The sequence below is a fragment of the Rhinoraja longicauda genome, chromosome 42 (assembly GCF_053455715.1).
Source record: "Rhinoraja longicauda isolate Sanriku21f chromosome 42, sRhiLon1.1, whole genome shotgun sequence".
Taxonomy (NCBI): Eukaryota; Metazoa; Chordata; class Chondrichthyes; order Rajiformes; family Arhynchobatidae; genus Rhinoraja; species Rhinoraja longicauda.
In genome coordinates, this window is record NC_135994.1 from 6,858,191 (window position 1) to 6,885,327 (window position 27,137).

Genomic DNA, 27,137 nt, shown 5'->3' on the forward strand with positions numbered 1-27,137 from the left:
TGGGAGATTGTTTGTGTCTTCCTTAGTGAAGACAGATCCGAAGTACCTGGTCAACTCTTCTGCCATTTCCTTGTTACCCATAATAATTTCACCCGTTTCTGCCTTCAAGGGACTCACATTTGACTTTGCTACTCTTTTTCTCTTAACATATCTAAAGAAGCTTTACCTGTCCTTCTTTATATTCTTGGCCAGCTTCCCCTCGTTCTTCATCTTTTCAGCCCGTATTGCCTGTTTTGTTACCTTCTCTTGTCCTATGAAAGTTTCCCAATCCTCTGGCTTCCGGCTACTCTTTGCTGTGTTATACATCTTTTCTTTTAGTTTTATTCCATCCCTAACTTCCCTTGTCAGCCACGGTTGCCTCCTACTCCCCTTAGAATCTTTCTTCCTTTTTGGAATGAAATTATCCTGCGTCTTCCGGATTATGCCCAGAAATTCCTGCCATTGCTGTTCCACCGCCAATCCTGCTAGGATCCCTTTCCAGTCGACCTTGGCCAGCTCCTCTCTCATGCCTTCGTAGTCCCCTTTGTTCAACTGCAACACTGACACTTCCGATTTAACCTTCTGCTTCTCAAATTGCAGATTAAAACTAATCATATTATGATCACTACCTCCAAGCGGTTCCTTTACCTCGAGTTCTCTTATCAAATCTGGTTCATCGGTCAACACTAAATCCAGAATTGCCTTTTCTCTGATAGCCTCCATTACAAGCTGCTCTAAGAATCCATCTCGGAGGCACTCTACAAACTCTCTTTCTTAGGGTCCAGAACCAATCTGATTTTCCCAGTCTACCTGCATATTGAAATCCCCCATCACCACAGTGGCATTACCTTTGTTACATGCCAGTTTTAACTCCTGCTGCATCTTACACCCTACATCCGGGCTACTATTTGGGGGTCTGTAGATAATACCAATTAGTGTCTTCTTGCCTTTACAATTCCTCAACTCAATCCACAGTGACTCTACGTCGTCAGTCCCTATGTCTTCCCTCGCAAGGGGCTGAATTTCGTCCCTCACCAGCAGAGTTACCCCACCGCCTCTGCCCACCTGCCTGTCCTTTCTATAGGATGCATAACCCTGAATATTAAGTTCCCAGGCCCGATCCTCCTGCAGCCACGTCTCTGTAATCCCCACAATGTCAAAGAAAGCCAATGGAATGTTGGCCTTCGTAACAAGAGGAGTTGAGTATAGGAGCAAAGAGGTCCTTCTACAGTTGTACCGGGCCCTGGTGAGACCGCACCTGGAGTACTGTGTGCAGGTTTGGTCTCCAAATTTGAGGAAGGATATTCTTGCTATTGAGGGCGTGCAGCGTAGGTTCACTAGGTTAATTCCCGGAATGGCGGGACTGTCGTATGTTGAAAGGCTGGAGCAATTAGGCTTGTATACACTGGAATTTAGAAGGATGAGGGGGGATCTTCTTGAAACATATAAGATAATTAGGGGATTGGACACATTAGAGGCAGGAAACATGTTCCCAATGTTGGGGGAGTCCAGAACAAGGGGCCACAGTTTAAGAATAAGGGGTAGGCCATTTAGAACGGAGATGAGGAAGAACTTTTTCAGTCAGAGAGTGGTGAAGGTGTGGAATTCTCTGCCTCAGAAGGCAGTGGAGGCCAGTTCGTTGGATGCTTTCAAGAGAGAGCTGGATGGAGCTCTTAAGGATAGTGGAGTGAGGGGGTATGGGGAGAAGGCAGGAACGGGGTACTGATTGAGAGTGATCAGCCATGATCGCATTGAATGGCGGTGCTGGCTCGAAGGGCTGAATGGCCTACTCCTGCACCTATTGTCTATTGTCTATATCTACCAACCTCTAACTGAGCCTCAAGCTCATCTACTTTACTTCTTATACTTCGCGCATTCATAGACAATACTTTTAATTCCTTCCTTATCTCACCCTTCACATTGATCCCTATTACACTTGGCCATACTCTCCTATCCCTTTATGAGCTTTCTTTCCTGTTAATTCTGGGGTCATTAACTATCCCTTTACTCTCTTTCCCTTTAACTCCATCCTTGACTATCCCGTTTGACACCACCCCCCCCCCACCCTTATTTAGTTTAAAACCACCTGTGTAGCAGTGGCAAACTTGCCCACCAGAATGCTGGTCCCCCACCTGTTAAGGTGCAATCCATCCCTTTTGTACAATTCCCCCTTACCCCAAAACAGATCCCAGTGATCTAAGAATGTATGGCGGATGATTCTTGAGATAGATGCTACCTTCTTGAGGCAACATCTCGTGGATGCTGTCGATGGTGGGGAGGCCTGTGCCTGTGGATGGTCTGAGTCCACCATGTTCTGCAGCGTCTTGCATTCCCGTGTGCTGGAATTGCCTTGCCAGGCCATGGTGCTACCAGTCAGGATACTTTCTACAATGCTTCTGTGGAAGTTTGTTGGAATATTGGGGGAATCTTATTGAAACTTATCGAATAGTGAAAGGCCTGGATAGAGTAACTGATGGGGATGTCTGACCAGAGGCCATAGCCTCAGAATAAAAGGATGTACCTAAAGAAAGGAGATGAGGCGGAATTTCTTTAGTCAGAGGGTGGTGAATCTGTGGAATTCATTGTGGAGGCCAAGTCGGTGGATATTTTTAAGATGGAGATTGACAGATTCTTGATTAGTGCGGGTGTCAGGGGTTATGGGGAGAAGGCAGGAGAATGGGGTTGAGAGGGAGAGAGAGATCGGCCATGATTGAATGGCGGAGTAGACTTGATGGGCCAAATGGCCTAATTCCGCTCCTTGAACTTATGAACGTGCCAAATCTCTTGCAAACATCCAATAAAGTGGAGGGACGAACATGCCTTCTTGATCATCCCTTTGTGCTGGCCCCAGGACAAGTCATCAAAATGTTAATGCCCATGAATGTGAGGTCCATGCTGATCATCAACTATCTATCTGCACTAAACTTGTTTACCAGCACTTGGTTCATAGCCTGCTATGACTTAGTTTGCTTGCATTGATCAAAATGTTTCTTAAATGTTGTGAGAGTCCCTGCCTTCTCGGGCAGTGGGTTGGAACCACCATCAGAATGAAATGTTCTTCCTCAGATCCCATCTAAAGCTTTCTCCTCCTCAATCTTGAACCTATGCCCGCTAATTTTAAACGCCATGGTCATTGGAAAAGTTTCTTACTATCTGCTATCTATGCCCTCGTAATGTTGTACATCTCTAATCGGGTCCACTCTCAGCATCATCTGTCCCAAGGAAATTGAACCGAGTCTATCCGCAGAACTGAAACATTTCATCTCTGGCAACAGTCTGGTGAATCTCTTCTGTCGCCTCTGCAATACAGTCACACCTTTCGTGTGGTGACCTAAACTCTGCACGGTATTCCAGTTGTGGTCTCACCAATGATTTGCAACATTGTACCAAGACGTCTCTGCTCTCACATTCTGTGTCTCAGCGAATGAAGGCCAATATCCTGTATACGTGCTTTACCATCCTTTCTACCTGTGCTGCCAACTTCAGGGATCTTTGGACTTGTGCAGCAAGGTTCCTCAGTTATCCTTTATTCGACCAGCCCAAAATGCATCAGCCCATTCTTCTGCTGTTACTGATGGGTATTGCTCACCGACTGGAGGAAGGATGTGCTGGCTCTGGAGAGGGTCCGAGTACGTTTACGAGAATGACCCCTGGAATAATTGGGTTTGCACATGATGTGCGTTTGACGGCCCTGGGCCTGTACTCGCTGGAGTTTAGGATGAGGTGGGGGGGACTCTCATTGAAACTTACCGAATAGTGAAAGGCTTGGATAGAGTGGATGTGGAGAGGATGTTTCCACTGGTGGGAGAGTCTAGGACCAGAGGCCACTGCCTCAGAATAAAAGGATGTACCTTTGGAAAGGAGATGGGGAGGAATTTCTTTAGTCAGAGGGTGGTGCAACTGTGGAATTCATTGCCACAGAAGCTGATGGATATTTTCAAGGTTTGAGATTGACAGATTCGTGATGGTTAGTGCGGGTGTCAAGGGTTATGGGGAGAAGGCAGGAGAATGGGGTTGAGAGGGAAATGTAGATCAGAGATGATTGAATGGTGGAGTAGACTTGATGGGCCGAATGGCCTGAATGAACATGAATTGATGAATTTATCTGTCGAAGTTTTCTGTCAGATGTACCACCAAGTGTTTATTATTTTGAGGGCTGGTATCAAACCTATGTACGGGCAGGAATACTAGATGGCTTTCTTGTCCTCAGTGGTAGAGAGATCGCTGATGGCTGCCTGTAACCTTGTTTGCGTTGTTCTGTAAAATCTGATCGTGACCTCTGCCTGTGCTGTGCTTTATAGGATGTTATCCAACTCCAGTTCACTTGCCCTTCTGATAAAGAAGAAGAACGATCCTCAAAGGATGGCTCTGAGAAAGAAGATAAGGAAAAGAAAGAGAAACTGGAGAAAGTACCTAGAAAAATGCTGTCACGAGGTCAGAAGCTAACTTCCTGCTTGATAAGTCTTTGAAGATTTTATGCAAAGTTTGACATTGACTCATTTCAGTGGAATGAGTTTTTAAATAGCATCACTGTTTAAAAACAATAATAAAACAAAGATTGTGCAAAATTGCAGTTTGGTAAAAGTAAAAAGCGATGCATGAATGAATGTGAAGATCAAGCCCCAGGATAAGTTCACTTTGCAATGACAGCAAAGTGACTTTGCAATGAAGTGGTGTTGTGTGCCTTTAAAAAAAAAAAAAAAGTCTATTTTGTCCAAGTAGATTTTGTGTTACAGGGGCAGTCACTTGAGCAAAGTCTGGCACTGCTGTTATTCTACTCCCTACTCTTAGTGCAAATACAAGGTGTTGGTAAATATGTGCAGAGGCCTAATTAAGGATACAATTTTACTTGCACACCTTGAGTCTGTTCTCATAAGGTCATAACTGATAGGAGCAGAATTAAGCCATTCGGCCCATCAAGTCTACTCCGCCATTCAATCATGGCTGATCTATCTCTCCCTCCTACCCCCATTCTCCTGCCTTCTCCCCTTAACCCCTGACACCCGTACTAATCAAGAATCTGTCTATCTCTGCTTTAAAATTTTAATTGACGACCTCCACAGCCTTCTGTGGCAAGGAATTCCACAGTTTCACCACTCTCTGACTAAAGAAATTCCTTCTTGTCTCCTTCCTAAAGGAACGTCCTTTAATGCTGAGGCTATGACCTCTGGTCCTAGATTTTCCCACTAGTGGAAACATCTTCTCCACATCCACTCTATCCAGGCCTTTCACTATTCTGTACGTTTCAATGAGGTCCCCCCTCATTCTTCTAAACTACATCAAGTACAGGCCCAGTGCTGTCAGACGCTCATCATATGTTAACCCACTCATTCCTGGGATCATTCTTGTAAGCCTCCTCTGGACCCTCTCCAGATACTCACAATACTCCAAATGTGGCCTGACCTTATAGAGCCTCAGCATTACATCCCTGTACGATCTGTATGATCCACCTGAATTAGATTGGTTGAAGGTACTAGAATTTGAAGAGCTTGGGAGTTTGCTCCACTTGATAGTTCAATATCACAGTGGTTTTCAATAGTAGTTTCAATATTTTCAGTAGTTCAATATTTTGAGAACTACTAGCTTCAAAACAGAGATTTAGGTTCAAGACAGAGCTCTAACCGTAACTCTGTTTCTCTTTTCACAAATGCTGCCAGACCTGCTGAGTATTTCCAGCATTTTTTGTTTAGTTTAATTTAGTTTAGAGATACAGCATGGAAACAGGCCCTTCGGCCCATTGAGTCTGTGCCGCCCAGCGATCCCTGTACACTAACACTATCCTACACACCAGGGACAATTTGCACTCTTTACCGAAGCCAATTAAACTACAAGCCTGTACGTCTTTGGAGTTTGGGAGGAAACTGCAGCACTGCCACGGGGAGAACGTACAAACTGTACAGGCAGCACCCGTAGTCGGGATCGAACCCGGTTGTCTGGCGCTGTAAGGCAGCAAACTCTACCGCTGCGCCACCATGCCAAAGTTTTTGTTTCTAAACTTTTAACGGTTCCATTCTTGTAGACAGCAAATAAGATATCTAGCAATCAAAAATTAAAATTTGCTTGGGTCATTTCTCGCAAATGAACATCAGAAGATCAGATTAATTTATGTTTCGGTTTTCTAAATTTTGGCTTGCTGTTAACCCACTTCACTGCCTCCAACAAAATAAATCTGAATTCTAACAATATTGCACTTATCAAGATATGGAGCGTGCTGTGGTAAATTTAACCTGCACAACATTAGCCACCCATTGTTACTGCCATGTAACCCCACGCCTGCTCTAGCACAGTTAACCACAGGGTAACACCCCCACTACTTTGAAAAGTGCGCCAAAACCAAGATTGTTACACATACACTTCTGTGTGTGTCAGGCCCACCTAAAGACAGCTCGTTAAGCAAATTTTGAACTTGCGTTTCTGGAGTGAAAGGACAATCTATTTTTGCCCATTATTTTACCTAATGCTCATGTTGGATTTGTAAATCAGAGTTTCTTCATCATATCATGGGCAATCACTTAGACCAGGAAGGATTCAAACCCAGGTCTGCACCAAGCTAACTGAAATCAGCTCGGGCGGTAAAGTTGATGCAATTATGTGAAATCCCTGGGCTTGGGAGGGGCAAATCTGCTGTCGTTTGCATTCCTGGTTGCCAATATTCTAAATTCCAGTATAAAATAGTTTGCTTGGACAGTGGACCAAATTATCAAATTGCTTGCTGAAGCCCTGGGATGAATGGCCAGTTGAATTAACTGTGCATGGCTATCAGCTCCTGCAGAACAAATTTCTCTCTGTACAGGAGGAGGGAATAAAAATGGGATAAAGAAAATCTATGCAGTCAGTGTGGATCCTGTCACTTATAAATTCCAGGATGTTTGAGAGTGTGAACCATTATCAGCATGCATTTGCAAAGTTCAATATTTCAATATTTCAGTGGTTTTCAGTATTTTCAATAGTAGTTTCAATATTTTCAGTAGTTCAATATTTTGCGAAGTACTTGCTTCAAATCAGAGATTTAACCTTAACTCTGGTGATAGAATCTTAAGTTGTTCTATTTATTTTGGGCAGAAACAGCTGAGCTGACTATGAATAACCTGCAAAGGAGGAATGCTCAGTTACAGAGGCTGGGGGTTTGCAAGGCTGCAAAGAAAAACTCTTTGTTTAACTGTATGAATTTCTTGGAGTTACAGAAAAATGTTTGAAGTGTGCAACCGCCTCACATTTTCAAGTATTTCTTCAAATATATTTGTAATATTTTTAAGTGCTGATCGATCTAAAAAAGATTTTTTGGATCTGCTGATATCATTCACACAGACATTAATGACATTTAGCATTAGGAACGAGTTGACTGGCATTACCCACACGTCCTCACATCTAGTATTAGACTTAACCCGCTGCTTTTAGCAGAATTATGGGCATTGATGTATGCAGTACAATATCCAAAGTTGTCAAGTCAGGGCAGTGCTTTCCTTTAATTGTCACGGTAAAAGTCCCACACACTTTACATTGCTAATTTGGTTTTAATAAACAGAATTATCGTGTAATTGGCCAAAGTAAAACGAATATTCTCTGCATCAGCTGTCAAGTGACAGCTGTATCATTTAGGCACTGCAAACATCAGGCAGCTTCAGGTAGATCGCTCATACTGACCCTGGAAACTGCATATCCACCAAGAGTGGGGACACTATGTTTGCATTAAAAGAATTGCTCGGATCTTGTGGCAATCAGCACCATACGGAATAGTCAAGATGTGGTCTGACTGGAGCACTCTACAATTTGAAGAAACCAGGAACTGCAGATGCTGGTTTACAAAAGAAGACACAAAATCCAGCAGTAACTCAGCGAGTCAGGCAGCATCTCTATAGAATATGGATAGTTCTGGAGAAAGCGCAGAAGCAGTCCCAGAACAGTGATGCTACAGCTAAAGTTTTGATCCACAAACGAAAGAAACAGAATAACAAAATATAGCCATATACTTTCTCAGAAGGTAACACTCCTTTATTAATGCAACAAATTTGTGTTCGTCTTCTCAGATTCTAGTCAAGAATACACAGACTCCACCGGGATTGATCTTCATGAGTTTCCCCATCAGCTCTCCCCAGATTCTCCAACCTACTGGGACACGAGGAGCTATTTACACAAGTCAATTTCAAATTCTCCACCTGTTTTACCCTTAAAAGCAGGAGGTCTGACGATCCTTTTTTAGTGAACTCGTCTCATCCTATTTTGGCGATGCGGAGATCTGTTGTTTGCCCAGCTCTCTCCCAGTGTTTGATCAGCCAGTTGCATACAGCATACAAGTCCACCTAGACATCTCGTTCTTTTGTTTCTCCTTAACTGTTGCGTTTTACCTTGAGGAAGTACCTTAGATATTTGGCAAAGCTACTGGAATGTTAAAACAGACGACCGGGATGCCTTTCATATTAATCATTATAAAGCGCCTTAATAGTCTTGCTCCTTTACAGGATATTGGGAAGCAGGATTATGCTTGTGATTTCCCTGAACCTGAAGTTGCACTTTTTTTTGCACTTAGAATGCGGCCTGACAGGATGCTAAAATGCTTTCATGAGCTGGTAGTTTTCTGCAGGGCTCGATCACAGCTTTAAAACGTTGCAAAGTCTTTCCCTTCAATTATTATCAAAATAAAGTTCCTCACAAAAATTACATTGCTAATATGATTTTTAATGAACAGAATGTTATGTAATTGACCAAAGTGCAATCAATGTAAATTGAAGTGTGTTAAATATTCCGCGCATCAGAATTTACTTCTAATTCCCCCAATTAAGCAAATAGCCCTTCTCTACCTGAGGAGCAAACACCAAGCTCTGCAGTTCCCTCTTTCTCCTCTTTAAAAGTGACTTTGAACAAGCTTTTCTTGGTTCTCCAAGTATCTCCGATTTGATTAGGCCTCAGTGAAGCACCTCGCAATGTTAAGATGACTATGTGGCTAATGTGTGTGTCGTGGATAGAGCAGCTCAGGTTGGGAAGCTTGAACTATGGAAGCCTTGGCCTCTAGTCCATATTCTGCTGCTTGGATTTAAATTTTGATCCCAGTTCAGTGTGACGTTGAACTTTGTTTCAGTGTGAGGTGGCTTCGTTATTGCTTTGCAAGTCTGTACCAGCTACTGTATCAAAAGCAGTCCCAGAACAGTGATGCTACAGCTAAAGTTTTGATCCACAAACGAAAGAAACAGAATAACAAAATATAGCCATATACTTTCTCAGAAGGTAACACTCCTCTATTAATGCAACAAATTTGTGTTCGTCTTCTCAGATTCTAGTCAAGAATACACAGACTCCACCGGAATTGATCTTCATGAGTTTCTAGTAAATACACTGAAAAATAACCCCAGGTAAACCTTGCTTATGTTTGAGAATTTCTTTTGCAATGTTGGGCTCTTGCAAAAGTATATAAATTCTTATGAGATTAATGTGAATTTCAGAAGTCTGCAGTAAGTCCTTTCCATAAATGTTCCACAGTAATGCCTTTGACTCTTCAGGGTGCATACTTTGTCTCGGCGCTATTTTACACTCTCAGCATGCTGGAATACACTGTACCAAATTGCCCGTAATGCATCTAACACACCTCTTTTGTCGTACAAAATTATGTCTTAAAAAATTGTTTTCTGGGATTGTAGCTCTTTGTTAATCGAGGAATTAACAGGAATTATTATTGACAGGAATATTTATGTTAGCAATAAGAAATTATATAACAATAAGAAATATAATTGACAGGAATATTTATGTTCGCATTGTTGCAAAGTAAATTTGCAGCTCAGATCGATGTGGCTTCTTCGACTCGCTTTCCAGAAGCTGAAATTCTAATTGCAGCTTGTGTCCGATGTTGTTACCGAAGATCAGGTGGCACATTCATCAACATTTCATGACAATAATTTCTCAGGAGCTACTGTGTCGGAAGGAACTGCAGGTGCTGGTTTAAACCGCAGATAGACACAAAATGCTGGAGTAACTCAGCGGGACAGGCAGCATCTCTGGAGAGAAGGAATGGGTGACACTTTGGGTCAAGAGAGCCTCGTCCTGAAACGTCACCTATTCCTTCTCTCCAGAGATGCTGCCTGTGCTGCTGAGTGACTCCAGCATTTTGTTTCTATCTTCAGTTTGACCTGGTGCCTTGGATCTTAACCCTGCCCTATGTCCTTCCTCAACATTTTGTAATGTTCTGTCTGACACTTTAAAATGTCCTATAAAAAATTAGCTATTGTTCTGGTTTTGATTGTGCTAGCATTAGTTAATCTAACCCTTCCATACACTATTGGAATAAGCTCCCATTATGAGGCACCATTTAATTTTGTTTTAATTGAAGCTACTACTTAATGTATTTAAGAGTTATAACTATGTACTTCTGTTGATATAGCTGCAAATGAGCTCATCGCCAATTTTTTGTGCTTGAGGTTCCTTTATCTTTCATGTTAATGTGGCTGACTTTGGGTAACTTGTACTGGGGAGGGGGGGGGGGGGGGAAGGGACTTTGTAATCAAATAGAAACTCCAGACTCTTATATTTTTAACTCCACGGGTCAGGCAGCATCTCTGGAGAAAAAGGATATGTGATGTTTTGGGTTTGGATCCCTTTCCCGATGGAAAGTTGGGGGGGGGGGGGGGGGGGGATGTTTAAGAACTGGAGGCTAGAAAGGACCAGGATCAATCAGGGCTGGCCACAAATGGCTTTGGGAAGGGTGGTGCGTGGTAGGCCCATTGTTGCCTGTGGAAGGTGTGATCTCAAGAGAAAACAATGTAGAGAACTGTGGAATTGGTACCAATTGGTATTGGAGCAGACTCAAAAAGCTGGAGTAATTCAGTGGGACAGGCAGCATCTCTGGACAGAAGGAATGGGTGACGTTTCGGGTCGAGACCCTTCTTCAGACGGTCTCGACCCGAAATGTCTCGTCCCGAAACGTCACCCATTTCTTCTATCCAGAGATGCTGCCTGTCCCACTGAATTACTCCAGCTTTTTGTGTCTGGTCCAGTACCATCCTCTGCCATGAACTACTTAGGCTGGAACATCAAATAACAGCCGCAGTCAGAATGATGCCCAAGGCATTTCCCAGCTGTTAAACTGCGCAGGCTTCTGCCCAAGTTTGGGAAGTCAAACTGATTACTTTGACATATTTCTCAATGTTAGCATGTTTATCATGTGTATATTACATCGTGTAAATATGTACTTGTCTTTTCTAGGGACAGGATGATGCTGCTAAAATTAGAACACGAATTTCTGGACTTTATCAGTGATGATAAGTGAGTAAAATCTTGGTGTCTATGTTGGCATAAATAGCATTGAGTGTGATGACCAGCTTGTCTATGAAGGCAAACGTGAGCTTTTATGAGCCTGCAGACATATTTGTACATTAAAATAAATTTCACATGTGAATAATATTTTCAGTTTTAGTTTAGTTTTGAACATTTTCACCTTTTAGAGCTAAACTTTAATTGGAAAATACTGGTCTATATTTTTTGTTTCTGATTAAAATAATGTTTGTGAAAATTGGTCCAAAATTGTTTATATATTTACACGCCTTTGTTTGAATATGCATTTATCACATCCAATTTTATTCCTTAAATTTGATCACACTAACTTGATTTTCTTTTTCTGGAGATACTAAAACACAGAACCCCATAGGACAATGATTCATGTGATGATGAGATAAAACGTCCTTGTACATTGTGGCTCAATGCACTCACTTCCACAGTATGTACGGGCTGCCACACCAGCACATTTCAGGATAGTTTGTGCTCCAAAGCCTGGGCTGTACGGATTCTTGGCTGTGGAGCTTATCATATCATATCATATATATATATACAGCCGGGAACAGGCCTTTTCGGCCCTCCAAGTCCGTGCCGCCCAATGATCCCCGTACATTAACACTATCCTACACCCACTAGGGACAATTTTTACATTTACCCAGCCAATTAACCTACATACCTGTACGTCTTTGGAGTGTGGGAGGAAACCGAAGATCTCGGAGAAAACCCACGCAGGTCACGGGGAGAACGTACAAACTCCTTACAGTGCAGCACCCGTAGTCAGGATCGAACCTGAGTCTCCGGCGCTGCATTCGCTGTAAAGCAGCAACTCTACCGCTGCGCTACCGTGCTGCGCTGGTGGAAGAGGGTGTCCTCTGCTCAGGGGTGGTGGGAGGACGTGGGTGGGGTGGCACAGTTAGGGTGCCACTTTGCTGTCCGACGTGGCATCTGATGCTACTCTATATGTTCTAGTGTCCTATTCCTTATCCAGTCCAAGGAGGAACACTCAGAAAGACCAAGCCGTCCCTTTGTCCTTGGAACCCTTCTGTAATGAAGCAGTAAAGCAGTTTTTTAAAGTGCTTGGAGAATTTCCTGGATAATTGGTCGAAGGAGGGTTGGTTAAATCCGGATAAAGTCTCCCAAGTTTCAAACCTCCAGCAGCCATCGATACAGTAAAAGGTTATATAACTTCAAGAAATTTTCAATGCTCTTGAAAGCTGGCCACTGTAGCAAGAAGGTTGTTGACTCGATTACTGTCCACCCAAATGCTGTGCAGCCTCCTTAATGAACTCCAGCAAGTGCTGCAAGCTGCAACGGCTAATGGAATTTCTAATGGAACTTTCAATTTCTTACCGTTTCTAATGGTGTCTTGGACCAAACTGGCATTTCGGGTTAAGGTGTCATTATATTTACCTTGGAGGTCAATCCGTACCTAAAGTACTTGAAGGAAATTACCCCCATCAATTAGATTGAGGTTGTTCAGTTATGTTGTTTTTGTCTTTGCTGTTACTGTAGCCATGTTTGTGTGTAATAGTATTGATCTGTGAACTCTGTCTTGCCTTGATGCCCAGCTCTGCACAGTTGGGAACTTGCACTTTGCACAGCTGACTATTTTGCAGGTTCTTTATTTCTTCATCCTTTCAGATTTGAATTTAATATCCCATCACGTACTCCACCCTTGCATTTAATCTTTGGAAGTACCTTGTTTGTGTTATTTTCTGTAACGTTGATGCATCGATATTGGTCAACTTTTGTAGCACTGTCAAAACAAATGCACAGTCCTTGAACTGAGTTGCAAAAGTTAGTTTCCATTGAATTGAGCAATGCCTCGCTCAAAGATGGTAGGTTTTTCCGATGATTTGTTTCCACAAACGCAACAAGTTGTCTTTGTTTTTCGGATGATGAGTAAAATTGCAGGATCATATCAATGTATGTAAAAGAAAATAACTGCAGATGCTGGTACAAATCGAAGGTATTTATTCACAAAATGCTGGAGTAACTCAGCCGGTCAGGCAGCATCTCAGGAGAGAAGGGAATGGGTGACGTTTCGGGTCGAGACCCTTCTTCAGACTGATGTCAGGGGGGCATTGGACAAAGGAAGGATATAGGTGGAGGCAGGAAGACAGTGGGAGATCTGCACCTCCTCCAACCTCATCTATTGCATTCGCTGCTCCAGATGTCAACTTATTTACATCGGCGAGACCAAACGCAGGCTCGGCGATCGCTTCGCTCAACGCCTGCGCTCAGTCAGCATTAACCAACCTGATCTCCCGGTGGCTGAGCACTTCAACTCCCCCTCCCATTCCCAGTCTGACCTTTCTGTCATGGGCCTCCTCCAGTGCCATAGTGAGGCCCACCGGAAATTGGAGGAACAGCACTTCATATTTCGCCTGGGCAGCTTACAGCCCAGTGGTATGAACGTTGACTTCTCCAACTTTAGATAGTTCCTCTGTCCCTCTCTTCCCCTCCCCCTTCCCAGATCTCCCTCTAACTTCCTGTCTCCACCTATATCCTTCCTTTGTCCCGCCCCCCTGACATCAGTCTGAAGAAGGGTCACCCATTCCTTCTCTCCTGAGATGCTGCCTGACCTGCTGAGTTACTCCAGTATTTTGTGAATAAATATCAATGTATGTGATCATTCAAAAATTGTTCAATTGTTTACATGCACAGAAAAAGGGGTCCAATTATAGTGAGATTTTGGTCTGCAGCTTTATTTTGAGTATGCCAAAATTATCTTGGCTGTTGATTTGAATCGGAGATTTTGACGCTTAACATTTGTTGCCTCTTTGTTTTCATTTTGTCTTTTTGACTTTCTGCTTCAATTTTTAAGCAAATAAAAGTGCCATCGTTTGAAATCGGCACTTAAATACTGTAAAGTGATCCAAATAGTGCAGGAAGCAGTGATCTGAAGTACTTTTTTTTTTCTTCGATCAAAATATTGTGAATGCTGGAAAGCTGAAAAAATAAAGATATCTGGGAGTGCTCCACAGGTCAGGCAGCATCTGTGGATGAAGGAAGTCCCAATGAAAGATCATCGATTAAAATGTTTAACTCTATTCCTCACTCCACGGGTGCTGCCTGATCGGTTGAGTATCCTCGCCATTTTTTTTTCTTATTTTCTCTTCCCGAACAATACATTCAGACTTGGTAGCAGAGCAAGGAAGAGTTTGATGAGGAAGAGGAGGGCGAGGTTTTGTATTGCACCTGACCACAGGCCAGAAATTCTCTGGCTAGAAATAGAATTTCATCCACAAATGACAACTCATAACCTGCGTCGGTCCCAAAGAGGAGGGCAGCCAATCTACTTCCACTACTTTGCTGTCTCGCAATAAGGAAAGGGCTTCTTTGTTTAAGAGCACACTCCCTGTGGGGCCTGGGCAGCAGTGAAACCCATTCTGCCTGAGCTAGAGTGGAAAGAGCACCAAGGTTCTCTGGGAAAGACCTTGAAGTACTCGTGAATGATGTCCAGTAAAGGGAGGTCTACATGTGAAGATAAAGATGACCATTGGCAATGTCAAGATGATGTGAATTCAAGAGAGAGTTAGATAGAGCTCTTAATGATAGCAGAGTCAGGGGGTATGGGGAGAGGGCGGGAACGGGGTACTGATTGTGGATGGTCAGCCATGATCACATTGAATGGGTTTGCTGGCTCAAAGGGCCGAGTGGCCTACTCCTGCACCTATTGTCTATAATTGCACAATAAATACTGCTCTTTAATGTTGAGGTTTGGTCTCAATCTAATTTTCTCTCGTTTCCTCTCCCTCCCCCATCTCTGTCACCTGCCTGCCCTCATCTCCCCTGCATAACCCCTACCCCTCTCCCAACTCCCAATAGATGCCCTACACGTGGATGATGTCTATATATTTTCAATAAAATGGTTATGTGCAGTATATTTTCCATCAAGGCAGTTACTGCCGGGAATAAGTAAATAGGCGGCACGGTGGCGCAGCGGTAGAGTTGCTGCCTTACAGCACTTGTAGCGCCATGGACCCGGGTTCCAATCTGCATGGACTTTGTATGTTCTCCCTGTGACCGCGTGGGTTTTCTCCGGGTGCTCCGGTTTCCTCCCACACTCCAAAGACGTACAGGTTTGTAGGTTAATTGGCTTGGTGTAAATGTGAATTATCCCGAGTGTGTGTTGGGTAGTGTGAGTGTGCGGGGATCGCTGGTCGGTGTGGACTCGGTGGGCCGAAGGGCCTGTTTCCACGCTGCATCTCTAAACTAAAAAAGTAAGGGAGCTCTCAGGCAGAGTGTACAACAAGCTGGACTTGATAGGTCCACTCCTTTGGGCAGATGGACCAGTGTCACTGAGTTCCTCAATGGTTCATTTCGTGCTAATGTGAACAGTGGAAGGTATATGAGCAGACTCCAGTGAGTTTTGGAGATGCCCCGTGATGTCTCCCATTGTAAGCGGAGTGCCTAAATTGTGAACTCGCTGAGTCGTGTTCTTATTCTTTTCCGGCTGCCTCATGTCAGCATTTTCCTGGAGCTGGGAGCTCCAATTTGTGTTGGGAAAGCTTCGAATATGCATAGCAACACAATTAATGTCATTAGGTGCATTGCTGGATGCTAGGCAAAAATCAGACTCCGAGCATGGACCCAATCCACTGCCCGGTTCAGTTGATGCCAATTTCTCCTGGATTTGGTCGTTGGCATCATTTTCTTTGGCTCACATTGATTTTGGAGCATGCAGTGCTGAATAAGAATTGTACTATGCAATCTGTTTGCAGAACAGGTCCAATTAATCACTTTTGGAGTACGTCCATTCTTGTTGCGTGGTCAGTTCTGTACAACAAAACTCCTGCAAAAATTAATGAGATTAGTTACCAGATGAAATAAAACACAAAATACTGGGAATATTCAGCAGGTTAGGGGAATAGTGAACAGTCTGGATAGAATGGATGTGGGGAGGATGTTTCCACTAGTGGGAGAGTCGAGGACTAGAGGTCTCAGAATTCAAGGACTTTCCTTTGGGAAGGAGATGAGGAGGAATTTCTTTACTCAGAGGGTGGTGAATCTGTGGAATTCTTTGCCCCAGACGGCTGTGGAAGCCATGTCAATGGATATTTTTAAGGCAGAGATAGATTCTTGGTCAGTACAGGGGTTATGGGGAGAAGGCAAGAGAATGGGGTTAGGAAGGAGAAATAGTTCAGCCATGATTGAATGGCAGAGGAGACTTGATGGGCTGAATGGCCTATTTCTGCTCCTCTCACCTATGAACTTATGAGCATCGATAGACAGATAAATAGAATTAACAACTCAGATTGATTTATTTTTTTTAACCTGAATTTTCCAGCATTTTCTCTTTTTAATTTCAGATTTCCAGCATCTGCAGGTTTTTTTAAAAACATTTTAATTTACCAATTGATCTGTTTTGGTAGTGAATAAAGTAGTAATATTGGCATTTTGTAGTACCCTAGGACCGTTTTACTTTCACTTAACAGACAGCCAAGACCTCTGTGTATCATCCACAGAACGACATCTAAAAATCCCTCGCTGATTAAAAATCTGGAAAATGAAATCCAAGTACTTTATCGAGCCTTCCCTTTTCTCCTTCATTAAGAGTCCACTTCCTCCAAATGAGAAAAGTTGTTTTGTGCAGTGTCTGAGCAAACCTTTTCCCACTGCTTTGTTATTTTCAGTAATCAATACAAGAAATTCCCTCAGATGACCTCCTACCACAGAATGCTATTGCACAGGGTCGCTGCGTACTTTGGAATGGATCACAATGTTGACCAAACTGGGAAGGCTGTTATAATTAATAAAACAATAAATACAAGAATGTAAGTATCAAATGTTAAAAATTATTGGAAATCAATTTAATATGCTGTTTCTGAGTGAAATCCTCAGAGGTGCGATTTAGCTGACTTGTTTCCAAGTGCCTTTTTGTGGTTGGTCTAATAACAATGCTGGTACAATCTCCATCATTTCAAGCATTCACACGAAAATGGCCATGTCCTTAATTAGTTAATTGCATATCATGACCTGTGCCCATTTTAAAACTCACGAATTCTTGCTGTGAAATGTGAAAGGAGGTTGGGGAGGGTTCCCTCACTATACAAGGCCAAGGGAGAAAATGTTTTCTTCAGGCAAATTGGTACTGGAATTTTGGATGCTCCACCTCGATGGCAATAACCACAAAGAACTGAATGAGATTTTGTTCAGTGAAGTTGACAACCAGGCAGCTCAAAACAATTGTTTGAGGACCCTAAGAAGAAGGAGTATCCAACATCACAAGAGACATAATTCTATTTAGACAATAATAGACAATAGATGCAGGAGTAGGCCATTCAGCCCTTCAAGCCAGCACCGCCATTCAATGCGATCATGGCTGATCACTCTCAATCAGTACCCTGTTCCTGCCTTCTCCCCATACCCCCTCACTCCGCTATCCTTAAGAGCTCTATCCAGCTCTCTCTTGGAAGCATCCAACGAACTGGCCTCCACTGCCCTCTGAGGCAGAGAATTCCACACCTTCACCACTCTCTGACTGAAAAAGTTCTTCCTCATCTCCGTTCTAAATGGCCTACCCCTTATTCTTAAACTGTGGCCCCTTGTTCTGGACTCCCCCAACATTGGGAACATGTTTCCTGCCTCTAATGTGTCCAATCCCCTAATTATCTTATATGTTTCAATAAGATCCCCCCTCATCCTTCTAAATTCCAGCGTATACAAGCCTAATTGCTCCAGCCTTTCAACATACGACAGTCCCGCCATTCCGGGAATTAACCTAGTGAACCTACGCTGCACGCCCTCAATAGCAAGAATATCCTTCCTCAAATTTGGAGACCAAAACTGCACACAGTACTCCAGGTGCGGTCTCACCAGGGCCCGGTACAACTGTAGAAGGACCTCTTTGCTCCTATACTCAACTCCTCTTGTTATGAAGGCCAACATTCCATTGGCTTTCTTGTGATGTTGGATACTCCTCCTTCTTAGGATCTTCAAACAATTGTTTTGAGCTGCCTGGTTGTCAACTTCACTGAACAAAATCTCATTCAGTTCTTTGTGGTTATTGCCATCGAGGTGGAGCATCCAAAATTCCAGTACCAATTTGCCTGAAGAAAACATTTTCTCCCTTGGCCTCTGATAAGTTATCCAAAACTTCCAGATTCCCAAATGTTTGTGGTTCTTGCAAAGTTGGGAGTCAGACAGAGACGGTCACCAAAGGAACATTTCACTATCCTTCTATTCCCAAAGGAGGGGTCGGAAATTGGAAATATGTGGAAAGGTTATTACAGGGAGAGGAGAAAGACAACTTTCTTTAGGTGCTGTCTATAATATTAGATCGTGGGTCACTATTTATGTGATGCAATTCCACGTCACAATAAAGGCAGAGGAGCAGATATGGAAATAATCTTGGTTTAAAAATAGTTCTTTTCAGAGCCAACAATTGAAAGTGCAAAACCAGCAGAATACAAACTGGGCAAGGAGGTCAGGCTGCAGCAAATGAAAAAGTCCTTTAAAAAAAAAAAGAAGCAAAATTGGAAGAAAAGGCTGCATACAGAAGCAGTTAATTGTGTGTTCAGCACAGGTGTTCCTGCCCAAAATATAAAGAGCACTGAAAATGCTGTGACTCGGCAACTCTGAAGGTGGCATTAACAACAAATTATTCATGGATATCCATGTTTGGAAGCTTGCTTCAGAACTATGACTTGTATTTACATCGCATATTTAACACAGAAGAACACCTCATGATGTTGCAATTTAACAGAAACTAGACCAAATCGACCTGTTGGGCCCAAACCTTTCCTGCATTGGTGCAGCACCCTCTCCCCCTCCCCCCTTCCTCCCTCTCCTCCCTTCCTCCCTCTCCCCCCTTCCTCCCTCTCCCCCCTTCCTCCCTCTCCCCCCTTCCTCCCTCTCCCCCCTTCCTCCCTCTCCCCCCTTCCTCCCTCTCCCCCCTTCCTCCCTCTCCCCCCTTCCTCCCTCTCCCCCCTTCCTCCCTCTCCCCCTTCCTCCCTCTCCCCCTTCCTCCCTCTCCCCCTTCCTCCCTCTCCCCCTTCCTCCCCTTCCTCCCTCTCCCCCCTTCCTCCCCTTCCTCCCTCTCCCCCCTTCCTCCCCTTCCTCCCTCTCCCTCCTTCCTCCCTCTCCCCCTTCCTCCCTCTCCCCCCTTCCTCCCTCTCCCCCTTCCTCCCTCTCCCCCTTCCTCCCTCTCCCCCCTTCCTCCCTCTCCCCCCTTCCTCCCTCTCCCCCTTCCTCCCCTTCCTCCCTCTCCCCCCTTCCTCTCTCTCCCCCCTTCCTCCCTCTCCCCCCTTCCTCCCTCTCCCTCCTTCCTCCCTCTCCCCCCTTCCTCCCTCTCCCCCCTTCCTCCCTCTCCCCCCTTCCTCCCTCTCCCCCCTTCCTCCCTCTCCCCCCTTCCTCCCTCTCCCCCCTTCCTCCCTCTCCCCCTTCCTCCCTCTCCCCCCTTCCTCTCTCTCCCCCCTTCCTCCCTCTCCCCCCTTCCTCCCCTTCCTCCCTCTCCCCCCTTCCTCCCTCTCCCCCTTCCTCCCTCTCCCCCCTTCCTCCCCTTCCTCCCTCTCCCCCTTCCTCCCTCTCCCCTTCCTCCCTCTCCCCCCTTCCTCCCCTTCGTCTCTCTCCCCCCTTCCTCCCTCTCCCCCCTTCCTCCCTCTCCCCAAACATAACACCAATTTCAATGAAACTTCCTCCCTTAGTACCAAAGGGGCGACGGTGAGTAAGTTGGGCCTAAAATTGTCGCGCTATCGTGTACCGTTTTGGCTGTAGTTCAGGAACAAACAAACAAACAAGAGTTTTAATATATAGATGCTAAGTGCTAAGTCAAGCGTTGAGGTGTGTGATTTGTTCAATGGATGGGTTTAAATGTGGGGTGTTGAGAGAGGAGCAAAGGTGCCGGAAAGTTTGAGAGCTGGGTGGGTGAAGGCACTACTCCACTGGTGGGATGAGGTGGGTGGGGTTGGCGGATGATATTCACAAAAGGGTAAACTTGCAGGGTTGGAGGTGGTCAGGATAGCCTGTGAAGAAGTTTGAACACAGAATTGAATATTTTAAATTCGAAGTACTAGGACACTCGTGGCAATAAGTGGGACATTGTATAAGATGGGAAAATGGAAGTGGCACTTTGAATGAGCTGAAATTTGGAGGACAAGGGATGAAAGGGCAACTTGGAGAGTAATGAAATCGTTGAATTTGGAAATGGCAATCGCATAGATGATGCAGCTGGGTTTTGAAGTAAGGGCAGAGGCTGGCAGAGTTGTGGGAAGGGTGGTCTTTATGATGAAATGTAGGATCAGTAGAACATTCAACCCATTGGTCAGGTTGGGAGAGTAAGGGGTTACAAATGCAGCGGATGTAGCATACTATCCTCCTTAAGACAGTGCCGAGGAAGTGGACCAGAATCGGAAATAATCATACACACTTTGAGCTTCCCAATGTTGAAATTAAAGCTGCTAGTTCTTCATTTAAAGTTTTTTTCTTCTCTCTTTTTCTTCAACGTAGACCAGAGCAGAGGTTTTCCGACCATATAAAAGATGAGAAGAGTATGGATTTTCAAAAGAGATTTATCTTGAAAAGAGATGACACGAGTCTAGATAAGGATGACAACCAGGTGAGTTCATGCATGGTGTGAAGTTCATTTACAGAAAAGATTTAAAAAGCCACACTTCCGTCATTGTGAGATGGTGGCGCAGTTGATATAGTTTCGTTATTTTTCAGACATTCTGAACTCTGTGAATTACATTAAGAACGTACTGTATAGGATTGCAGCTGCACTTATGCTGAACTCCTGATTTTTGTGTTTAAAGGGTTATAAAAAAATAATGGCAGAAGGATAGATGTTACCATATTCTGCACATTTAGAAATCCACTTGAGCAGTACTGATGGCAAATTTCTGAGGTTATTATCAAATAAAAAACACGTACGCTCTACATGCAAAGAATCTGGTGAAAAATTCCTCTTGAAATGTTAATCCATTGTTTTTAACAGCAGTTTAGTTTCGAGATACACAGCAGAAACAGGCCCTTCGGCCCACTTAGTCCGCGTCGACCAGCGATCCCTGCACACCACCACTACACTACACACCAGGGACAATTTACAATTTTACCAAAGCCAATTGACCTAGAAACCTGTGCCTCTTTGGAGTGTGGGAGGAAACCGGAGCTCCTGGAGAAAACCCACGCGGGTCACGGGGAGAACATACAAACTCCGCACAGACGGCACCCATAGTTAGGATCGAACCTGGGTCTCTGGCGCTGTGAGGCAGCAACTCTACCGCTGCGCCACCAGTTGTTTGCAGATTTGTTCCAATATTTCCTACTAAAAGGGATCGTTGCGTGTGTATGCAGTAAATGTTTTTTTTAAAATTATTGACCTTAAACCAACTTTATGAATGGCATTAACCAAACCTCTCTGAGCAAATATTGAATAGCTGCTTTATAAGTTTTCTGCACCACTGTAGAGGATTGGAGGTTGGCATGGATGGTATCGGAGAAATCAAACCTTCAAGTAGAAGTAGTGTGCGTAAGACTTTCAGTGACGGTAGGCCCAGGGTGAGGCTGACATGGGCATTTTTTGGGACAATGGAAGTAAATGGCGTTGGTCATGTTGGAATGTGGAGTTGAACAGATTTTAAATGGTCTTTTCTGAACAGCTGACGAGGCAAAAGGAAATAGGATCGGAAATGAGTGAGTAGTTTATTGGGTGTGAGGGAGAGTAACACAGTACATGGACACTCTTATCGTGCCACCCACAGAGTGAGGATTCACTAATGATGTTCTCGGTCCTCAGTCCAAATGCTCATGGCTACGTCAGTGTGAAGGCCAGCCACAAGGCCTCAGACAAACGGGCAGAGCATAAAATATAGATAAAGTTCACAAAAATCTCTGAAACACAGTAAAAAGAAAGAAGACTGTGTAGTGAGTCCGATAGCGAATGGATGTTGCAGACGAAGCTTATTGCATAGTTCTAAAACTCCGTGACAATTCGCAACGTTCCAAACTCTAGACAACTACCTAACGTCTTACCTATACAGATTTCAACGCTAGACTCGAATCTACCGCGCTATCACACCTCGTGACATCGCTAGCCAATCCGAGGGTTCGAACTCTTCTAGCCAATCCCTATGTCCCTACAACTGCGTGTAAAAAAAAACACGATATGAATGCAAAACACCATTTAAAAAAATAAAACAAGTCAGCAGTGGTGCAAGAAATCCATAGTGTTCCCAGATAAGTAGGATTAGGGTTGTGCTGGTCGGTTCAAGGTCGGGAAGTAAACTGTTGCAGAACCTGGCGGTGTGGGACTTCATGCTTGCGTACCTCCTTGCCGACGTAGCAGTGAGAGAAAGCATGTCCCGGATGCTGGGGATGTTTGCTGATAAATGCTGCCTTCTTGAGGCAGCGCCTGGCGTAGATGCTTTCGATGGTGGGGAGGTCTGTTGCCGTGACAGACCGGGCTTAATACACCACTGCGCGGCCGCTTGTGTTCCCGTGTGCTGAAATTGCCACACCAGACGCCGGAGAGAGCAACTTTGTGCAGCAGACACGGTCAACACGCAGGACATCTCTGGCAAGGGCAGTATGTATTGTCCTTGAGGGGAAGGGTAGGGGTAATTCTCGTTGGATGCAATAACGGCAGACCTCATCGTGAATTTGCAGTGTTGTTTTGGTGTTGTGACTTGCATTGAGGCAAGGAATGTCATAAGAAACCATCAGAACATTCTTTATAGACGCAAAATGCTGGGGCAACTCAGCAAGACAGGCAGCAAGCATCTCTGGAGAGAAGGATTGGGGGATGTTTCGAAGGGTCTCGACCCAAAACGTCACCCATTCCTTCTCTCCAGAGATGCTGCCTGTCCCGCTGAGTTACTCCAGCATTTTGTGTCTATCTTTGGTTTAAAGCAGCATCTGCAGTTCCTTCCTACACAGATCGTTCTTTATAAATGGATTGAGGGTTTTACTGCAGTAGGAAAGTAACTGCAGATGCTGGTACAAATCGAAGTTAACCAACCTGATATCCCGGTGGCTCAGCACTTCAACTCCCCCTCCCACTCCCAGTCTGACCTTTCTGTCATGGGCCTCCTCCAGTGCCATAGTGAGGCCCACCGCAAATTGGAGGAACAGCACTTCATATTTTGCTTGGGCAGCTTGCAGCCCAGCGGTATGAACATCGACTTCTCCAACTTTAGATAGTTCCTCTGTCCCTCCCTTCCCCTCCTCCTTCCCAGTTCTCCCTCTATCTTCCTGTCTCCACCTATATCCTTCCTTTGTCCCGCCCCCCTGACATCAGTCTGAAGAAGGGTCTCGACCCGAAACGTCACCCACTCCTTCTCTCCTGAGATGCTGCCTGTCCTGCTGAGTTACTCCAGCATTTTGTGATACCGAGGGCTTTACTACGCATGGAACAGAGTAAATGTTGCGTAACATTGTTCTTGCCATATTAAAATGGCAGTCGAGATCGTGATTTTATTATAAGAAAATAACTGCAGATGCTGGTACAAATCAAAGGTATTTATTCACAAAATGCTGGAATAACTCAGCAGGTCAGGCAGCATCTCAGGAGAGAAGGAATGGGCGACGTTTCGGGTCGAGACCCTTCTTCAGTCTGAAGAAGGGTCTCGACCTGAAACGTCGCCCATTCCTTCTCTCCTGAGATGCTGCCTGACCCGCTGAGTTACTCCAGCATTTTGTGATTTTATTATTATAATTTGCCATCTCTTATTTGATGCTTTAGCAGTGTGCCAAGGTTTTGCCGTTCATAGGTTCACAGTTCCAAGAACTTTCCTGCACCTAATAGTTTGGTCCTGTTGCAGATGAGAGTTCCATTGCGTGATGACCGGAGGAGTAAATCGATAGAAGAAAGGGAGGAGGAATATCAGCGGGTCAGAGATCGGATATTTGCTCGAGAAGTAAGGCACACGATAATTATTCCTGGAATAAGTTTATTTGATTTTTGCAAAGCTGGAAATTTTCTATAAAGTAACAAATTGTGAAAAATGAGAACCCTGACTTGCTGAATGTTTCCGGCTGTTTCAATTTTCATTTCAAATTTCAGCTTCTGCAGATTTTTGATTTTCATTTACTTTTGGGTGGTCTTAATGACCTTCAACATTGATTTTTTTTTTCTTCTGTGGCAACATATTTCAGCCTGGAAGATGTCGGACCTATCGGGTCCCAGTGCCGGGATCAGGGTGTTGCAGTCATTGCTTGTGCTGGTGTCCCTGACACAATGGTGCTGTTTAAGACAAGATTGTGCCCCAAACAACTTGTCTGGAGGGCTCCTCCACTCTTAGTAGTTCTCCCCTCTCCTGTCTACCCATTCATGCTTTTCCAAAGGATTGTGTTTTTTTTTTCTTCCAACTATAGAACTGACGTCACCCAGAATGACGCGAGCCAGAGTGTTTTTTCTCCATGGTCAGAGTGATTTTTTAGATTTAGAGATACAGCGCAGAAACAGGCCCTTCGGCCCACCGGGTCCGCGCCGCCCAGCGATCCCCGCACACTAACACTATCCTACGCCCACTAGGGACCATTTTATTTACATTTGCCCAGCCAATTAACCTACAAACCTGCACGTCTTTGGAGTGTGGGAGGAAACCGAAGATCTCGGAGAAAACCCACGGGGAGAACGTACAAACTCCGTACAGACGGCGCCCGTAGTTAGGATCGAACCCGAGTCTCCGGCGCTGCATTCGCTGTAAGGCAGCAACTCTACCGCTGCGCCACCGTGCCGCCATCTGTGGCAGTCCTCCTTGGTCTCATTCATAGCTTCCAAGGTCAGGACATATGCACTGGCGACCATAGAATGCAGAACATAGAACAGTACAGCACAGGAAGAGGCTCTATGTCTCACTGGCTCTTAAACACCACTATTGTATCTGCCTTCACGACCACACTTGGCAGTGCGTCCCTCCCTTCGCCCCCTCCTCTCGCCCCCTTCCCCTCACCCCCCCCCCCCCCCCCCGACTCTCCTCCTCCCCACCTGATTTTTTTTTCTCATCATAGTCTCTTGGTCAGTGGATGGCGATTCATCATACAGTTATCAATTAATTATCAAGCTGCAAAAATCTATTTTACAGAATTTACAGTTCTACCCATGATAATTCAAGTTGGATGTTTATCCTGGCACCATTGATTTGAATGTGTAGAAGGTGATCAATTGAAATGAGCAAACATTCAACCACAGATAGACACAAAATGCTGGAGTAACTCAGCCCTTGGGTCTCGACCCGAAGCGTCACCCATTCCTTCTCTCCCGAGATGCTGCCTCACCCGCTGAGTTTCTCCAGCATTTTCTTCAAAGGGTCTCGACCCGAAACGTCACCCATTCCTTCTCTCCCGAGATGCTGCCTGACCCGCTGAGTTACTTCAGCATTTTCTTCAAAGGGTCTCGACCCGAAACGTCACCCATCCCCTCTCTCCCGAGATGCTGCCTGACCCGCTGAGTTACTCCAGCATTTTGTGTCCACCTTCGATTTAGACCAGCATCTGCAGTTTTTTTCCTAAACAGTTAACCAGCACAAGTTGGTTGAACACATAGAACACACAGAGGTTTTTTTGTTTCTCTTCAGCATAGTAATATATCTTTATTCCACATTTCCACGAATTTCAGATATGATGAATTGTTTGCATATGCTGTGAATCTGAGATGGGCAGACAGGGATCAATTTTCCACACAGCAAGACACTGAAAACTGCAATCAGATGATTGGCAAGTTAGCGTGCTCTAGTTGCGAACATGGAGGCAAGATTGCTGACAAGGACAGCAGGAAAACTTTCTTCTCGTCACATAACGACATCAGGGCCTTGGCATTCACAATGCCAAATCAAATAGTGCTGTGCAGTTGGAAATGGGAGTCGGGGAAAATAGCACCAATCACTTGTTGTCTGGCAGGAAATTTGACCCCTGATTTCCCTGTGGGATTTTAGTTAGTGAAGGAAATGTCTTTCCATTGTAAATCTATCCATCTCTCCCAAAATGATGCCAACAAAGTGCCGGGCCCCAAATTAGTCTCCACTGTGATGTTCAATCTCGCTGGTCTGTAAACGAACAGCTCTCGTCCACCCACAGAATCACCAGCTTTCAGTTGCGCTGCTTCCTCTGAACCCAGGCTGTTTAATGAGGTGACAATCAAAAGTGTCGTTTCTGCCAGGCTGCCGCACAGCACACTGCAGCCTTACTGCTTGCTTGGCTGCAGGCTGATCACGTAAGACCGAGTCATGCTTGGGTCCTCAGTGACAATTCTGCAGCCAAATGTTGTTTCCAGGGGGTTATAGCATGGAAACAGATCCTTCAGCCCACCGAGTCCGCACCAACCGTTAAACACCCATTTACAATAATCTTGCGTTAATCCCTATTTTTTAAAAAAAAAATTTTTTTTTAAATTCTCGCATCCTCATCAACTCCCCCCAGATTCTGCCACTCACCTACATACTCGGGACAATTTAAAGTGGTCAATTCACCCACTAGCCTTTTCGTCTTCGAGCTGTGAGAGGAAACCACAGCATCTGGAGGAAATCCGCACGGTCTCGGGGAGATTGTGTAAACTCCACACAGATAGTGGCCAAGGTCAAGATTGGATCCAGGTCTCTTGAGCTGTGCGGCAGCACGTCTACTAACTGCGCCCTTGTTTTACACTCTCTACCTAACGCATCCCCAGCTGCTGGTTGTGGACATGGATCATGAGCATCAGTGAGACAGGGTGAAGTGGAACCCATCACCTCAGCCTTTATCCATCTAGCGTTTACAGAGATGCTTGCATCTACCTAAATCTCTCTGAGAGAGCTACATACCAAGATGGTTCTCACAACGCTGCTCCACTTCCATTAAAAATAGTGAAGGAGTATCTAGGCTAACAATGTGCTGGAGGAACTCAGCAGGTCGAGCAGCAAATGTGAAGGGAAATTAAATAATCATTTTTTTAGGTTAAAGCCCTGCACCAGGACTCT

At 44.6% G+C, this 27,137-nt stretch overlaps 1 protein-coding gene across 10 annotated transcripts in view; it reads left to right on the top strand.

Annotated features, from left to right (window-relative positions):
- r3hdm2 (R3H domain containing 2) overlaps nucleotides 1–27,137 on the top strand; it is a 204,229-nt gene that overhangs the window by 100,980 nt on the left and 76,112 nt on the right. For 9 of the 10 annotated variants that reach the window (XR_013549608.1, XM_078431560.1, XM_078431567.1 and 6 more), the window contains exons 6-11: nucleotides 4,281–4,413; nucleotides 9,248–9,326; nucleotides 11,170–11,229; nucleotides 16,878–17,018; nucleotides 20,692–20,800; nucleotides 24,003–24,098. Coding sequence is in view for 9 of the 10 variants with exons in the window: in XM_078431560.1 (XP_078287686.1) it covers nucleotides 4,281–4,413; nucleotides 9,248–9,326; nucleotides 11,170–11,229; nucleotides 16,878–17,018; nucleotides 20,692–20,800; nucleotides 24,003–24,098 (618 nt within the window). In the remaining variant the exon portion in view is untranslated. The remainder of the gene's footprint in view (nucleotides 1–4,280; nucleotides 4,414–9,247; nucleotides 9,327–11,169; nucleotides 11,230–16,877; nucleotides 17,019–20,691; nucleotides 20,801–24,002; nucleotides 24,099–27,137) is intronic. The other variant, XM_078431570.1, reaches the window with a different exon arrangement.